Genomic DNA, 19,366 nt, shown 5'->3' on the forward strand with positions numbered 1-19,366 from the left:
CTCTATAGAAAAGTTGTCGATAACACAATGTTTCTATATAGAAAAATTGTCGATAACACAATGTTTCTATATAGAAAAATTGTCGATAACAGCAATTTTCTATATAGAAAAATTGTCGATAACACAAATTTTCCATAAAAATTTATCGATAACACAAAATTTCTATAGAAAATTATCGATAACACAATATTTCTATATAGAAAAATTATCGATAACACAATATTTCTATACAGAAAAATTGTCGATAACACAATATTTCTATATAGAAAAATTGTCGATAACACAATATTTCTATATAGAAAAATTGTCGATAACACAATATTTCTATATAGAAAAATTGTCGACAACACAATATTTCTATATAGAAAAATTGTCGATAACAACAATATTTCTATATAGAAAAATTGTCGATAACAACAATATTTCTATAGAAAAATTGTCGATAACAACAATATTTCTATATAGAAAAATTGTCGATAACAACAACTTTTCTCCATAGAAAAATTGTCGATAACACCAATATTTCTTTAGAAAAGTGGTCGACAACACCAATCGATAACAACAATTTTTTCTAGATAAGTTGTCGATAACAACAATTTTCTATAGAAAAGTTGTCGATAACAACAATTTTTTTTATAGAAAAGTGGTCGATAACAACAATTTTCTATAGAAAAAATAAGTCCGTAACAACAATTTTCTATAGAAAAAATATGTTGATAACAACAATTTTCTATAGAAAAAATATGTCGATAACAACAATTTTCTATAGAAAAAATATGTCGATAACAACAATTTTCTCTATAGAAAAATTGTCGATAACAACAATTTTCTCTATAGAAAAATTGTCGATAACAACAATATTTCTAAAAAAATTGTCGATAACACAATATTTCTATATAGAAAAATTGTCGATAACACAACTTCTCTTTAGAAAAGTTATCGATAACACCAATTTTTCTTTAGAAAAGTTGTCGATAACACCATTATTTTTCCAGAAAAATTGTCGATAACACAACTTTTCTTTAGAAAAGTCATCGATTTTCTCTACAAGATTTGTCGATAACTCAGATTTTCTCCTTAGAATGTTGTCGATATCAAAAAAAAAAAATTTTTTTTCAATATTTTTTTTTTATTTTAATAATTTACTTGTGTTTCTTATGTTTAAATGCTAATTGCCTTAACTTAGTTAATGTTTAATATCATAAAATTTAAATTTACTTGTCAATAAAATTTGCTTAAATAAATAATTCTTATTTGTTTATATAAATTTCTAAACTATGACAGGCACACTAAATTTATTTTTTCATTTGGTTTCACATAACTTAAAAATCTAAATCTAAAAATAATATTTCATTCACTGGTCTCATTTCTTCGCCTTCCCTTTCCACCCCCACCCCCGCTCTACACCACGGTGTTTTTAATCCAAAATTCCTTGATCATGTCGGAGCCTTTTTCGGCAATCATAATGACCGGAGCATTGGTATTGGCACTGACCAAATTGGGCATGATACTGGCATCGATGACGCGCAGGCCACGAATACCATAGACTCTCAGCTGGGGATCTACCACAGCTTCGGGGTCCCAATAGGGACCCATTTTACATGTGCCGACTGGGTGATAAATTGTCACTGTATAATGCCGGATCATACACTCCCAATAAGGATCGGTGAATAATTGTAGGTGCTGGCATCCAGGCCACTTGATGGCCGAGAGTCGGGAACCAAACCTCTGCATAGCCTTCGTTCTCGAAAGGGCCACGGCAATTTTCACCCCTTCTATCAGAGTTTTGGTGTCGAAATCATCTGTCAAATAGTTGGGTATAATGTAGGGATAATCGAAGGGATTTCCGGATCGAAGTTTTATGGAACCCTTGCTGCGTGGCCTCAACAACATGGGTATAATGCTCCAGACATCGTGATTATTGATTTTCTCAAAGACCGTACGATAAAAGGCATCTGTCAGGCCATGGGCCTTGCGCAGCTGATTGCCGCCATCGGAATTTGTAGAGCCGGAGACAAAATGAAATTCAATATCCGGCCAGTCCAGAGAGGTGTTGGCATATTTGGTATTAACAAAGGCCAGACCTTCCACCCCGCCCAAAATGGTCAAGGGGCCCTGACCAAAGACAGCATATTGCAACACCGTGGACATGGAGTGGAATCGATTCTCCACAATCGACACCGGTTGGTTAACCATGAAGGTCAAACCTCCCAGGCCAATGTGATCCTGCATATTCTCACCCACATTCAGCTCCTTGATGACCGGTATGCGATGCTTGGCCAATTCCTTGCGCGGCCCAATACCCGATAACATCAGCAATTGGGGCGAGTTCACCGAACCTCCCGACAAAATCACCTCCTTTTTGGCCCGAACATGATAGAGCTTTTGATCCTTTACGAACTCCACACCAAAGGCCAATTTGCTGACAGGATCAATCATGATTCTTGTGACATGCGAGTTCATGGAAATGTGTAAATTGGGTCTTAGGCGAGCCGGTCTCAAAAAGGCCTTGGCAGTACTGCAACGACTGCCCCGCCTGGTAGTACCCTGGGCAATCATAAAGCCAGCCTGTTTCTCACCATTCAAATCACGATTTTCATAACCCATTTCCACACCAGCCTCCACAAAACTTGCCGCCAAGGGTGTGTGATAGGGCGCCTCTCCCACCGTCAAATAACCACCCGTCGAGTGATAAGGGGTACTGGCCAAATAGGGATTGGTATTGTCCTCAGATTTCTTGAAATAATACAAGGCATCACGATAACCCCAACCAGGGTTGCCCAAGGCCTCCCAGCTATCATAATCATGTTTACTGCCTCGAAGATACAGCATATAATTCAGAACACTGGAACCACCCAGGACCTTGCCCCTTGGCCAGTTGCAGCGACCACCATTCATGGCTAAAAAAAAACGGGGGAAAAATTAGAAAATTTTCCCAACCAAATATCCTCTCCATACATACCCAGACATGTGGTACCCGATGGCTCCGTTTTATATTTCCAATCCATTTTACTTAGCTGCAAATATCCCGCCATCAGTGGAACATCCGATATTTCCGTTTCATCACCGCCCGCCTCCAATAGCAACACATTCCAATTTTCCACCTCGGTCAAACGATTCGCCACCACCGCCCCAGCCGATCCCGCTCCTATCACTATGAAATCATAATGATCCCTTATTTCATCTCCGGCCGTGTCTATGGGCTTAGATTCTGGATCCATAATTTCTTCATATTGGAAATAGGCTATGGCCGCCAGTAGGGTGGGTATGAACCAGCTATTGCTGGTGGCCGCCGTCAAAGCGCCACCAACCACCGCCGCCGTATTGGCTATTGCACTCATTTTGTTGTTGTGGAGAATTACTCTTCAGGAATGGGGTTTGTAAACTACTCTCAGAGAGATTAACTGATTTGAGAGTACATATCCCAAAGAGAGCTGAAAGGAAAGAAAGAGAATTCATTGTTAATAAGAGAGAGTAAATCAACGGAAAAGTTGTAAAAACAACCTGTTATCGACAACTTTTCTATGCAGAAAAGTTAATATCGATAACTTTTCTATGCAGAAAAGTTAATATCGATAACTTTTCTATGCAGAAAAGTTAATATCGATAACTTTTCTATGCAGAAAAGTTAATATCGATAACTTTTCTATGCAGAAAAGTTAATATCGATAACTTTTCTATGCAGAAAAGCTATTATCGATAACTTTTCTATGCAGAAAAGTTATTATCGATAACTTTTCTATGCAGAAAAGTTATTATCGATAACTTTTCTATGCAGAAAAGTTATTATCGATAAGTTTTCTATACAGAACAGTTTCTATACAGAAAAGTTATTATCGATAACTTTTCTATACAGAAAAGTTGCTATCGATAACTTTTCTATACAGAAAAGTTATTATCGATAACTATTCTATACGGAAAAGTCATTATCGATAACTTTTCTATACGGAAAAGTCATTATCGATAACTTTTCTATACGGAAAAGTCATTATCGATAACTTTTCTATACGGAAAAGTCATTATCGATTACTTTTCTATACGGAAAAGTCATTATCGATAACTTTTCTATACGGAAAAGTCATTATCGATAACTTTTCTATACGGAAAAGTCATTATCGATAACTTTTCTATACGGAAAAGTCATTATCGATAACTTTTCTATACAGAAAAGTTATTATCGATAACTTTTCCATACAGAAAAGTTATTATCGATAACTTTTCCATACAGAAAAGTTATTATCGATAACTTTTCCATACAGAAAAGTTATTATCGATAACTTTTCTATACGGAAAAGTCATTATCGATAACTTTTCTATACAGGAAAGTTATTATCGATAACTTTTCTATACGGAAAAGTTATTATCGATAACTTTTCTATGCAGAAAAGTTTTTATCAATAGTTTTTTAATACAGATTAGGTATTATCGATAATTTTTTAAAACAGAAAAACTCTTTTTGATAACTTTAAAAAAATATGTGTCCAGCAAATGTAAATTATTATTTTCAATTCAAAATTTCATAATAAGTGCGACTCCAAAAAAATCCCAAAATAAAAATAAACATAACCACACCTGATGTTCCCATAAAAAAATCAATAAAAAGTCTGACCTCTTTTACCCAACCGATTTATTATTCCCGGCTCATCCTTATCACAGCAAGTCAGTTGCATTATTGTGCGCTATTGTTAAGCAATATATCCGGAATTTTTAAGTGCCAAAAGTCAAACTTGTTACTTTTATTCAATCACCCTCATTTCGGTCGCCACCAAACCTTTGAACAATCACGTTACCCATAAACCTCAGCTGAAATTGTGTCATCGAGACCATGCAAGTAGTCGAAATACGAAATTCAGCGTGTTCATCTAAACGGTAACATAGGCTTGGCAAACTACAAGTGTTCGGCTACGTGCATTGTCCAGATTTTCTAATTAATATTCCAGGGACACTTTTCTTTGTCACTAAAATTAAATAATGGTGGGTGGTTTGTTGTTGTTGTTGTTGCAATGTAAACGTTACAGACGTCTTACTATTTAATCACGTTTCTATTATACAAACTAAAACCAAGAAGTTATTTTGTGAATAAATAATATGAAGCAAAAAAGGAATTTTTATACAGCAACAAAAAGCGTTCCATGGTATCATATTGTATAGAAAAGTTGCCGATAATCACATTTCTGTATAGAAAAGTTATCGATAATAAATTTTCTGTATAGAAAAGTTATCGATAATAAATTTTCTGTATAGAAAAGTTATCGATAATGGCTTTTCTGTATAGAAAACTTAATGATAATAACATTTCTGTATTGAAAATTTATCGAAAATAACTTTCTTGTAGAAAAAGTGTATCGATAATAACTTTTCTATATAGAAAAGTTATCGGTAATAACTTTTCTATATAGAAAAGTTATCGATAATAAATTTTCTGTATAGAAAAGTTATCGATAATAAATTTTCTGTATAGAAAAGTTATCGATAATAGCTTTTCTGTATAGAAAAGTTATCGATAATAACTTTTCTGTATAGAAAAGTTATCGATAATAACTTTTCTGTATGGAAACGTTATGGATAATAATTTTTCTGTAGAGAAAAGTTATCGATAATAATTTTTCTGTAGAGAAAAGTTATCGATAATAATTTTTCTGTAGAGAAAAGTTATCGATAATAATTTTTCTGTAGAGAAAAGTTATCGATAGTAATTTTTCTGTAGAGAAAAGTTATCGATAATAATTTTTCTGTAGAGAAAAGTTATCGATAATAATTTTTCTGTAGAGAAAAGTTATCGTTAATAATTTTTCTGTAGAGAAAAGTTATCGATAATAATTTTTCTGTAGAGAAAAGTTATCGATAAAAATTTTTCTGTAGAGAAAAGTTATCGATAATAATTTTTCTGTAGAGAAAAGTTATCGATAATAATTTTTCTGTAGAGACAAGTTATCGATAATAATTTTTCTGTAGAGACAAGTTATCGATAATAACTTTTCTGTAGAGAAAAGTCATCGATAATAACTTTTCTGTAGAGAAAAGTTATCGATAATAACTTTTCTGTAGAGAAAAGTTATCGATAATAACTTTTCTGTAGAGAAAAGTTATCGATAATAACTTTTCTGTAGAGAAAAGTTATCGATAATAACTTTTCTGAATAGAAAAGTTATCGATAATAACTTTTCTGCATAGAAAAGTTATCGATAATAACTTTTCTGCATAGAAAAGTTATCGATAATAACTTTTCTGTATAGAAAAGTTATCGATTATAACTTTTCTGTATAGAAAAGTTGTCGATAATGACTTTTCTGTATGGATAAGTTATCTATAACAAATTTTCTTTATAGGAAAGTTATCGATAATAACTTTTCTGTATGAAAAATGTATAGATAATAAATTTTCCTTATAGGAAAGTTATCGATAATAACTTTTGTCTATCGAAGAGTTATCGATATTAAAGTTTTTTATATAGAAAGTTATTGAAAATAGCTTTCCTGCACAATTCCAAGGTAGACTCTATGTAAACTCGCCATAATAATGTAACTGCATCTAAAGTTGTCATTCATTATGGAATGATAGCATACATTAATAAACCTTTAAATTGATGCATTTCGGTAACAACTTTTTTTTTTTTTTTTTGTTATTGATTTGTAGCCGACAATGTTTTGGGTTCCGTATTTAAAATCTCACCCACGCCTTGTTCAACTGTAAATAATAGGTTATGTCTTTTTTTATTTTTTTTTTTTTTTTTTTTTTTTTTTGTCATTTAAAAGCGTTAATATATCACGTAAGGTGTAGACACGGTTTAGTTACGCTAAATTATTTTCGCATGTCTATCGAACGCATGGTTGCTCCTCTGACAATTAAAGAAGTGAGTATGGCTTTTTCAATAAGAAAATATTTAAGCCACTATTTATCCAAAATTTGACAGCTTTGAAAATTATTTCAAAAGTCAACAGCTGTATGGTAGCTGATAACAGGGATTTGTAGGTCGACTTTTTGATAGAACGAAAAAAAAGACTTTTCAGAGGGCAAAGTTTCTGAACAGAATAAAGGCATTGAGTCATTTAACCAGCCAAATTTAACCGAAGAAACGAAAATCAAAAGGAGGCGAATTTATCGATACTGAACGTCTCTCTGTGATAAATAATATGTTTTATCGGCAATATTTAACGCTTAAAATGACTCACAGCTCTTATTCTTTTTAACCCTTAAAACTCCCATGACTGATACTAGGGATGCGTAGTTCGACTTTTGAATAATTGATTAATCACTTTTTATACCCTTCTCCATAGGATGGAGGGTATATTAGGTTTGTCATTTCGTTTGTAATACCTCGAAATATATATTTTGGACCCCTCAAACTATATATATTCTTGATCAGCATAAAATTCTAAGTCGATTTAACGATTACCGTCCGTATGTGGAAATCCCTCTAGCATCCGAACAAATTGTTGTAGGTTGATAAAATTTTACTCAAATGTATGTTATGTCTGCAGGACTTTTGGTATTGAAAATGGGCTATATAGCTCTACGTTTAGGTATAGCCCCCATATAACTGTACCTCCCTATATTAGGGAATTTCGATGATTTTAACGAGAGTATTCACCGGAATTGTTTCAAATGTGGTATTGGAAGTTCGTAATGGAAACTATAGCCTATGACAGAAAACTGCGTACGCAGGTGTCCGTCTCTGCATAGCCCCCATATAACGGTATCTCCCATTATTCAGTATTTTGGTGATTTAAGCGACATTATTCGACGGAATTGTTTCAAATTTGGTATTTGAAGTTCTTAATGGAAACTACAGCCTAAGGCAGGTAATTGTCTGTGCAGGTCCTCGCCTTTATATAGCCCCCATATAACGGTACCTCCAAATATTCGGTTCTTTGTTAATTATTGCGACATTATTAACCGGAATTCTTTCAAATTTGGTATATGAAGTTCGTAGTGGGTACTACAACCTATGGCGGAAATTGTCCATTCAGGTCTTTTTCTTCGTATAGCCCCCATATAAAGGTACCCCCCGATATTCGGTATTTTGATGATTTTAGCGTCATTATTCACCGGAATAGTTTCACATTTGGTATTTGATGTTCGTAATGGATGATACAGCCTAAGACAGAAAATTGTATGAGCAGGTCCATGTCTTCGTATAGCCCCCATATTAGGGTATCTCCCGATATTCGGCATTTTGATGATTTTAGCGTCATTATTCACCGGAAATGTTTCAAATTTGGTAGTTGAAGTTCGTAATGGAAACTACAGCCTAAGACAGAAAATTGTCTGTGCAGGTCCACGTCTTCGTATAGCCTCCATATAACGTTACCCCTCGATATTCGGTATTTCGATAATTTTTGAGAGATTATTCACCGGAAATGTTTCAAATTTGGTATTTGAAGTTCGTAATGGAAACTACAGCCTAAGACAAAAAATTGTCTGTGCAGGTCCTCGTCTTCGTATAGCCCCCATATAACGATATTCGGCATTTTGATGATTTTAGCGACATTATTCACCGGAAATGTTCCAAGTTTCGTATTTGAATTTTGGCTTATGACAAAAGTGGCCTATGCAGGTCCACGTCGTCATATAGACCCTAACATAAGGGCTACATTCGATATTTTTAAGATTTGTTAACGGATTCTATTTTTTTTTTTTTTTTTTTTTTTTTTGAAAATTGCCAAATTCGTTCCAAGTGGCGGAGGCTACAGTTTTTTTTTTTTTTTTTTTTTTTTTTTTTTTTTTTTGAAGTAAAAATATTTCCAGTACCAATTTTTAAAATAAATAATGACCGCAAATTGTTAAAATTTTTTTGGAACAAAAATACAACACTCTTCACGTAACGTAACCGTTATTTAAAAAATCATTTATCAACTCATAATGAATTCTCCAATATTACCCCTGACGCCAGTCTAATAATAATAAAGGTGGGAATACATAAAGCGCTTATCTGCCTGGTTTAAGTCATCCAATGGCTTCTTCGGAAATTAACAAAGGAGCATAGGGCCAAAATCAAACTAAGTCAACCTAAAACTCATTTTTTCATCTACGAAGAAGCCTGTCGATGACTTAAGCCAGCCAAATATGACCTTTATGTATTTCCACCCTAATTTATTTTCTCGCATGCCTGGCATGTCATGACTGTTTATCATAAGAGTCATTTGTAAACAAATATTCATTAAATATATGTTTTTTGCTCAATTACTCATTTACGTAACGTAACGTAACGTTAATGATCGTAACATACATAACGTACAGCTGACATTGTGATCTCGACTCAATAACTAAATCAACATTGGAATGCCTTTGGAATTTACTGGAATCTGGGAAAACATCAAAGGAAAAACAAGTTCTGCTTCGTAAATGTTGTAATGCCTAGGCAACGTGAGACTAACAAAAACAACACCAGCACCTGCAATAAAATTGATATACCGCTAATGCCGATGCCATTACAGTTAGCGGCTACTAGAAAATTCGTTAAAAGCCAGTGGGAAATACAAGCAAATAGACATGCCTGAACAGGTTTTCCACATTGGTATTGAAAAAAAAAAACATCTACCCGCACCGACACCACTTTGGAATAAGGAAAACCCATGTTTTTCCAGCACGAACTTGAAGTGGAAAATTCATGGCCGCTAAGATATGCCACTCTGTGGTCTTGTACATATGTATATCCATATGTATATGGCATTCATAAGGCTCTGGCAGTCTCAGTGATCACTGCTCACCAAAGAAAAGTCAAGTTCAAGGTGTTCAACTGGAAATCAAATCACATCAAACAACAACACTAAGCCAATGTAAATTTATTTTAATTATATTGTTGTTGGTGCCGTTTTTGAGTTGAAAGAGATTGGCGGAAAACTGGTGGCAGCCGAAAGATATCACATTTTATTTCCTAGTTGTAAAAAGCTTTGGAATTTGGGAAGTTCAGTGGCTTTGATAATTTATGCACGTGTTTCGTTACGATACAATGGGATTTTCATGGATTCCATGTTTGAATAACCAGCTCGGTCGGCAATGTAGCTTGTGGGGTACTTTTTGGGGAATAAAATGACTGTTAATTCCGAAAAAATTTTGTAAGAAGACAAATTATTTTTAGGAAGAATGCCCTGGCCGCGACGAATTTTTCCAAAAAAAAAACAATCTTTAGAGAATTTTTAAAATTTCTTATATTTTTCCCTTTTCAAGAAGAACTAGTTCCTTAGGTTCATTCCAATATTTATTTTTTATTTTCTCATTAAAAGAGGCTACTCTAAATCGCAACTAGGTTCCTTACTAGTTCCTTACACTAAATAGTTGCGTTGAACTAATTTGTTTCGAAATCTCTCAACAAAATGCTGAGAATTTCTTTCGTCTCTTTTATTTCTCTTCTCAAAGAAAGAAGAGGAACTAGTTCCTTAGGTTCCTTCCTACGTTGCTCTTTTATTTACTCATAAAAAGGGGCTAGACGAACTAAATCGCAGCTGGGACTGACGGTTCCCTATACTAAGGTTAGGTTAGGTGAGAGGATGCGCAGTTGCTTAGCAACGGGCTACACTCGGAAACCTGCTGGTCCATTGTGATCATCCTGAATGGAGTGCAATGAAAGAAATAAAGATTATGTTAGAGAAGATCTACGATCTACGAAGAATCTATTATGTGTTGTCTTTAGCCATTTTAGCCTTCTGGATAGCTGAAAAATGGTTTATGGCTCAGTATTGGAGTGTGAAGACAGAAAATGCAGAGTTTGCTTTGAGTCTCTGTCTGACTCTAAAAAGAGTAGGACAGTGACAGAGCAAGGGTTCCGCAGTTTCTATCTCTTCCTCATCGTGACAAAGCCTGCAGTAGTCAGGTACGTAAGATCTGTTATCTCCTTGTGAAAAATTTTCGATTAAGGTCCACAAACTTGTATATCCCCCATATAACGTTACCTTCCGATTTTCGCTATTTTGTGGGTTTCTGCGACAATTTCCAAACCAAAATTAGATGAAACTTTACATTTGAGGTTCTTGGCAGATCTGTTTTCTCTCTGCAAAAAAATATTCTCTACAAGTCCCATAATTGGCATAGCCTCCATATAACAATACCTTCCGATTTTCGGTATTTTGTGGGTTTCTACGACAATTTCCAACAAAATTAGATGAAACTTTATATTTGGGGTTCTTGGCAGCTGTGTTTTCTCCCTGCAAAAAAATATTCTCTGCAGGTCCATTAATTGGCATAGCCCCCATATAACGATACCTCCCGATTTTCGGTATTTTGTGGGTTTCTGCGACAATTTCCAACCAAATTAGATGAAACTTTACATTTGAGGTTCTTGGCAACTCTGTTTTCTCCCTGCAAAAAATATTCCCTACATGTCCACTAATTGGTATAACCCTCATATAATGGAACTCTCCGATTTTCACTATTTTGTGGGTTTCTGCGAAAATTTCCAAACCAAAATAGAAAAAACTTGACAATTAGGGTTCTCGGTGGGTCTTTTCTCTCCCTGCAAAAAATATTCTCTACAGGTCCTCTAATTGTCATAGCCCTCATATAACGATACCTTCCGATTTTCGGTATTTTGAGGGTTTCTGCGACAATTTCCAACCAAATTAGATGAAACTTTACATTTGAGGTTCTTGGCAGCTCTGTTCTCTCCCTGCAAAAAATATTCCCTACATGTCCGCTAATTGGTATAGCCCCCACATAACGGTACCTCCCGATTTTCGGTATTTTGTGGGTTTCTGCGACAATTTCCAACCAAAATGATGAAAGTTTACATTTGGGGTTCTTGGCAGCTGTGTTTTTTCCCTGTAAAAAATATTCTCTACATGTCCACTAATTGGTATATCCCTCATATAACGGTACATCCCGATATTCGGCATTTTGATGATTGTCGCAACACTTTTCAATGGAATTGTCTCAAAATCTTCACAAGAAGTTCCTTCTGAGCACTTTTCCACCTGGAAGAGAATTATATAGGTCCACGATATCGTATACAGTCCATATAACAGTACCTCCCGATATTCGGAATTTGAAGATTTTAGTCATATTTCTCAATGGAATTGTTTCTAATTTCGTGTTTAAAGTTCGTTATGGATACTATAGCCTATGACAAAAAAAAAACGTATGTAGGCCTACGTCTTCGTATAGCCCTCCATATTACGGTTTTCACTTAAGCGGAATTTTTCAAACATCGAAATGTCAATATTTAAGGAGTTATGACCATTTTAAAAGAGCCTAATTTTCTGTTTAGGCTGTAGTACCCATTACAAACTTCAAATACCAAATTTGAAACAATTCCGGTGAATAATATCGGGCGGTACCGATATATGAGCCTATACGAAGACGTGGACCTGCACAGACAATTTTCTGTCATAGACTGTAGTATTCATTACGAACTTCAAATACAAAATTTAAAACAATTCCGGTAAATGAATACGCTAATATAATCAAAATACCGAAAATCGGGAGGTGCAGTTATATGGGGATATTCGAAAACGTCGACCTGCACACACAATTTTCTGTCATGGGCTGTAGTATCCATTACGAACATCAAATACGAAATTTGAAATAATTCCGGTGAATAACATCACAAAAATCATGAAAATACCGAATATAGGGAGGTACCGTTATATGGGGGCTTTACAAAGACGTGGACTTGCACACACAATTTTCTGTCATGGGCTGTAGTATCCACTACGAACTTCAAATACGAAATTTGAAACAATTCCGGTGAAAAACCATCAAAATACCGAATATCGGGAGATACCGTTATATGGGGGTTATACGAAGACGTAAACCTGCACAGACAATTTTCTGTCACAAGCTGTAGTATCCATTACGAACTTCAAATACCAAATTTGAAACAATTCCGGTAAATAATGTCGCTAAAATCATCAAAATATCGAGGTACTGAAATATGAGGGCTATACGAAGATGTGGACCTGCACAGACAATTTTCTGTCATAGACTGTAGTACCCATAACGAACTTCAAGTACGAAATTTGAAACAGATCTGGCAAATAATGTCGATAAAATTAGCAAAATACCGAATATCGGGAGGTACCATTATATGGAGGCTATACGAAGATGTGGACCTGCGCAGACAATTTTCTGTCATAGGCTGCAGAATCAATTACGAACTTCAAATACCAAATTTGAAGTAAATACAGTGAATAATGTCGCTAAAATCATGAAAATACCGAATATCTGGAGGTACCATTATATGGGGACTATACGAAGGCGTGGACTTGCACAGACAATTTTCTGTCATAGACTTTAATATCCATTACGAACTTCAAATACCAAATTTGAAACTATTCCGGTAAATAATGTCGCTAAAATCACCAAAATACCGAATAATGGGAGGTACCGTTATATGGGGACTATACCAAAACGAGGACCTACACAGACAATTTTCTGTCATAGGCTGTAGTATCTATTACGAACTTCAAATACGAAATTTGAAACAATGCCGGTGAATAATGTCACTAAATCATCAAAATACCGGCTATCGGGAGGTAGCGTTATATTTGGGTCTATGGAAAGACGTGGACCTGCACAGACAATTTTCTGTCATTGGCTGTAGCATTCATTACAAACTTCAAATACCAAATTTTAAACAATTCCGGTGAATAATGTCGCTAAAATCATCAAAATACCGAATATCGGGAGGTACCATTATATGGGGGCTATACGAAGACGTATACCTACATGGCCCATTTTCTGTTTTGGGCTGTAATATCCATTACAAACTTCAAATGCCAAATTTGAAACAGATCTGGTAAATAATGTCGCTAAAATCATTAAAATACCGAATAAAGGGAGGTACCAATTCATGGAGGCTATACAAAGACGTAGACTTACAAAGACAATCTTCTGTCATGGGCTGTAATATACATTACGAACTTCAAATACGAAATTTGAAACAATTCGGGTGAATAATGTCGCTTAAATCACCAAAATACCAAAAATAGGGAGGTACGGTTATGTGGGGGCCTACATGGCCCATTTTCAATATCAAAAATCCTGCAGACATAATATACATTTGAGTAATTAAAATTTTGCCCAAATATTTGTTAAAATATTACTTTGCTGTCATCACTTTTCCTATATCCCAAAAGCAACTTTTTGATACACCCCTCGTACTTTAAGCACTGTGCAAAGGCTCCATGCGCTTGCGCACAATGTCACACATTTTTTTATCAAATAACTTTCATTGAATTACCGTTAAGTGGCACAGATATTTAAATAAAGCACTCTTTCTTTATTTTTTTGAAGAGGCATAAAACAAAAAAGCAACAAAAAATTTAAAGAGTCTAAGAATGACTAACCCCGCTCTTCGACCGCTTGAGGGCGTATACGGCACGCGACAAATTTCAAAACAAAAATTTCCATATAAAGTAGCCGCAAGAAAGTTGAGTTGTTTATTCGATGAATGAATCAGAAAAGAAATATTCTAAAAAAAGAAATTCTTTGATTTTTTGTTGTTGTTGCTGTTGTGTGTCTGGTATTCAAATGGGCGTGTGTGATATGCAAATTTGTTTCTATTGTTTTTTGGTTATTGGCATTTAGTTTTTGAATAAATTTTTTTTTTTTGTTTTTCAAAAACGATTTTTTTTTATTCACTTTCATTTTCACTGCTTTCAAGACAGGCAGCCATGGATATGACGGTTTAGAAAAAAAAAGTAGGAAATAAACTCAAATTAGATTTTTTTTTTGTAAAATAATTTTCAAATCTTCAAAAAACAAATGTTTTTTTTTTTCTGCCAGAGTTTTTCAAACCAAACATAGAAGTTTTCTAATTTTCGATTAAAAAAAAAAACTAGGCAATGAAAATAATTTAGATTTTTTTTTAAATTTTTGAAATCTTCAAACAAAAAATATTTTTTCTCTCCCAATATTCTTCAATCTTTAATATTTCTCTAATTTTCAATATTTCTATAATCTTCAAGATTTCTGTAATCTTCAAAATTTCTGTAATCTTCAATATTTTTTTATACCCTCCACCATAGGATGGTGGGTATATTAAGTTTGTCATTCCATTTGTAACACCTCGAAATATTCATTATATACCTTACAAAGTATATATATTCTGGATCAGCGTAAAATTCTAAGACGATTTAGCCATGTCCGTCTGTCTGTTCGTCTGTCGGCCTATCCGTCTCTCTCTCTCTCTCTCTGTGGAAATCACTCTAGCTTCCGAAAGAATTGAAGTAGATTGATAAAATTTTTCTCAAATGTGTATTATGTCTGCAGGACTTTTGGTATTGAAAATGGGTCATATAGGTCCACGTTTTGGTATAGCCCCCATATAACGATACCTCCCGATATTCGTTATTTTGAGGATTTTAGCGACATTATTTACCGGAATTGTTTCAAATTTCGTATTTGAAGTTCGTAATGGGTACTACAGTCTAAGACAGAAAATTTTCTGTACAAGTCCACGTCTTCGTATAGCCCCCATATAACGTACCTCCCGATATTCGGTATTTTGATGATTTTAGCGACAATATTCATCGGAATGGTTTCACATTTGGTATTTGAAGTTCGTAATGTATGCTACAGCCTATAACAAAAAATTGTGAATGCAGATCCAAGTCTTCGCATAGCCCCCATATAACGATACCCCCCAATATTCTGTATTTTAAGGATTTTAGCGACATTATTCACCGGAATTGTTTCAAATTTGGTATTTGAAGTTCGTAATGGGTACTACAGGCTATGACAAAAAATTTCGTATGCAGGTCCACGTATTCATATAGCCCCCATATAACGGTGCCTCCCGATATTCGGTATTTTGGTGATTTCAGCAACATTATTCGGGGGAATAGTTTCAAATTTCGTACTGGAACATCCTAGTGGGTACTACAACCTATGGCAAAAAATTTCGTATGCAGGTCCACGTCTTCGTATAGCCCCCATATAATGGCACCCCCCCTTATTCGGTATTTTCATGATTTTAGCGACATTATTCATCGGAATTCTTTCAAATTTGGTATTCGAAATGCTTAATGTGTACTACAGCCTATGACAGAAAATTGTCTGTACAGGTCCACGTCTTCGTATAGCCCCCATGTAACGGTACCTCCCGATATTCGGTATTTTGAGGATTTTACCCACATTATTTACCGGAATTGTTTCAAATTTGGTATTTGAAGTTCGTAATGGGTACTACAGCCCATGACAAAAAATGTCATATGCAGGTCCACGTCTTCGTATAGCCCCCATGTAACGTTACCCCCGATATTCGGTATTTTGAGGATTTTAGCGACATTATTCACCGGAAATGTTTCAAATTTGGTATTTGAAGTTCGCAATGGATACTACAAACTATGGCAAAAAATTTCATATGCAGGTCCACGTCTTCGTATAGCCCCCTTATAACAGTACCCCCTGATAGTCGGTATTTTAAGGATTTTAGCCACATTATTCACCGGAATTGTTTCAAATTTGGTATTTGAAGTTCGAAATGGATACTACAGCCTACGACAGAAAATTTTTTGTGAAGGTCCACGTCTTCATATAGGCCCCATATAACAGTACCTCCCGATTTTCGGTATTTTGATGATTTTAGCGACATGATTCATCAGAATTGTTTCATATTCGGCATTTGAAGTTCAAAATGGATACTACAGTCTGAGACAGAAAATTGTCTGTACAGGTCCACGTCTTCGTATAGCCTCCATATAACGATACCCCCCATTATTCGGTATTTTAATGATTTCAGCAACTTTATTCGGCGGAATAGTTTCAAATTTCGTACTGGAAGATCCTAGTGGGTACTACAACCTATGGCAAAAAATTTCGTATGCATGTCCTCGTCTTCGTATAGCCCCCATATAACGGTACCTCCCGATATTCGGTATTTTGAGGATTTTAGCGACAATATTCACCGGATTTGTTTCAAATTTCGTATTTGAAGTTCGAATGGATACCACAGCCTATGACAAAAATTTATATATGCAGGTTGAAGTTTTCGTATAGCCCCCATATGACTGTTTTCATTTAGGTGGTAGTTTCGGATTTTTTTTTTTTTTTTTTGTTTTGTTTTTGAAATTCTTCAAGTTCCTTCGGCCCTGCCGAACTTATCTGTTTTTTTACTTGTTTATATTAATTTTGTTGTTGTTGTTATTTTTCTTGATCATTCCATTAAGAAATCATCCCACAATAATTATCACCATTTTCTTGTGTTATTGTTAGGCAAGACCTCTAAAAACTCTTTTTTTTTTTGTTGTTGCTGGCCATTTAATGTAACATTGCCAGCAGCTGGTATTACGTTTATGGCCTTTCATTGTCTGAGCCAGGTTGATTTTTTTTTGTCATCTCTAATTTTTTTAATTCCAAACCCATAGACTTTTGCACATGCGCTCTTTCACGTCGCTCTTCCAATCCCAAAATGACTTGTTTCTTTTGGCTTTTTTATTCATCGTTTATTTTTTTTTCTTTTCTTTCGCCTTCTTTGTTTGGTTGGACACCTTTCTTTTCTTTCACTGGCTTTAACATTTCATTCTGCTTTTCACACTTACTTAATAATTCGAACTTCAACTGTTGTAATAATTTCCCAAACGTCGATGATTATGTTATTCGAAAATCACTCAATTCGGGCTTTTTTATTATTTCAAAATTTCTGTTAAAATATTTTTTGTTTTCTTGTGAATTTCAATTTCAAATTTTTTCTTTTGGTACAAATAAATTTCTTTCGTATTTTTGTGGCTATTTTTTCTTTGCTTCACTTTCTTTTTTCACGTATCTTTCTTTTGCCGTCAAAGGCCTGTATTCAATGCCTGAGTGGGGGGAACAATTTGTTTGCGTTTTGTTTCAGCGTTTAAACGTCTTTCCTGTGCGACTTCCCTCGGTTAACTGATTCCATTGGGCTGAACTTCTTTAAGCCATGGTCATTTGGTGGTAAACTCTAATAAGCCAAAGAGGCCGGTAATTTTCTCTCATTTCTCTTCGTTACAAGATCTCTCTTTAAAGAAAATATAGATGTTTATACTGAGCATGCGCAACATAGATATTGGGATGGAACGTATCATAGGATGGCATTACAAAAAAAAATTGAAATATAAAAAAATAATAATACACGATTAAAAAACTCACAGATATTGAAAATTCAGTTCTCCGATTTTTGAAAAAAAAAATATTAAAAAAATAAAATAAAATATTAAAAAAATACTTTTTAAAGACTAACAAATATTGAATTTCCTTTGCTCCGATTATTGAAAAACAATATTTTTTTAGAAATAATTTTAATAATTAAAAAAAAATCCATGATTATCGAAAAAATATTCTATCAATATTTACAAAAAAAAAAACAAAATTCCATGAATATTTGTGAAAAAAAATTACGATTATTTAAAAAAAATTTAAACCTTTTAAAAAATCGTATATTTCAATATTTTGAATAATTTAATCGAAAAAAAATATTCTATGAATATTTACAAAAAAATCAAGATTATTGAAAAAATATTTGTAAACCTTCTATTATATTGAAAAAAAAAAAAAAATAAAATAATCCACGATTATTTAAAAAATATTTTTAAAAGAAAGAAAGAAAAAATATTTTTAAACAAACAAATTTTTTAAAAAAATATTTTTTTAATATTTTTAGCTATTTTTAAGTATTATTTTAAAAACATTTTTTTATTTTTTTTTTTAAATATTTTTAAACAAATATTTAAAAAATATATTTTTTAAAGGCTAATAAATATAGTATATCAATTTCTCCGATTATTAAAAAAATATTTATTTAAAATAATTTAAAAAATTCACGATTATCAAAAATAAATATTCTATGAAAATTTACAAAAAATCCACGATTTTCGAAAAAAAATATTCAATGGATATTGCGGAAAAATCCTCGATTATCGAAAATAATATTCTATCAATATTTACGAAAAAATCACGATTATTGAAAAAAATAATTTTAAACCTTTTAAAAAATCTTATATTTCAATATTTGAAATGATTTTGAAAAATCCACTTTAATCGAAAAAATGTTAATGTTAATGTTAAAATATTCATATTTACAAAAAAATATCACTAAGATTGAAAAAATATTTGTAAGCCTTATATTGAAAACAGAAAAAAAAAATAAAATAATCCACGTTTATTTAAAAAATATTTTTAAAAGACTTAAAAATAATGAATATTCAATTCTTCGATTTTTGGAAATTATTAAAAAAATATATTTTTAAACAAATTTTTAAAAAAATATTTTTTTTAATATTTTTAACTTTTTTTAAAAACATTTTTTTTGAATATTTTAAAAAATATTTTTAAACAAATATTTAAAAATATATATTCTTTAAAGCCTAACAAATATTGAAAATCCATTTCTCCGATTATTAAAAAACTATTTACTTAAAATAATTCAAAAACTCACTTTAATCGAAAAAAAAGTTTTATAAATATT

General features: G+C 33.2%; 2 protein-coding genes across 4 annotated transcripts in view; one reads left to right on the forward strand and one right to left on the reverse strand.

The window, feature by feature from the left end:
- The window catches only part of LOC105261991 (flotillin-2), a 525,605-nt gene that overhangs the window by 422,634 nt on the left and 83,605 nt on the right, over positions 1-19,366 (forward strand). The window lies entirely within an intron of this gene.
- Positions 1,204-17,876, reverse strand: LOC101889707 (glucose dehydrogenase [FAD, quinone]). The gene is made up of 3 exons (XM_005185977.4): positions 17,478-17,876; positions 2,963-3,434; positions 1,204-2,900 (listed from the first exon to the last, which is right to left on the reverse strand). The coding sequence occupies exons 2-3, from the start codon at positions 3,339-3,341 to the stop codon at positions 1,402-1,404; spliced, it is 1,878 nt and encodes a 625-aa protein (XP_005186034.1). The 5' UTR covers positions 3,342-3,434; positions 17,478-17,876; the 3' UTR covers positions 1,204-1,401.

This window comes from Musca domestica, unplaced genomic scaffold (genome assembly GCF_030504385.1).
Source record: "Musca domestica strain aabys unplaced genomic scaffold, Musca_domestica.polishedcontigs.V.1.1 20, whole genome shotgun sequence".
Classification (NCBI taxonomy): Eukaryota; Metazoa; Arthropoda; class Insecta; order Diptera; family Muscidae; genus Musca; species Musca domestica.

What these genes read in the sequence shown, in the direction of transcription:
- LOC101889707 (XM_005185977.4), bottom strand. Translation starts at nt 3,341, where the DNA reads ATGAGTGCAATAGCCAATACGGCGGCGGTGGTTGGTGGCGCTTTGACG. An exon ending in ATCGGGTACCACATGTCTGG is followed by an intron (nt 2,901 to 2,962) that starts GTATGTATGGAG and finishes GTTTTTTTTTAG; the next exon opens with CCATGAATGGTGGTCGCTGC.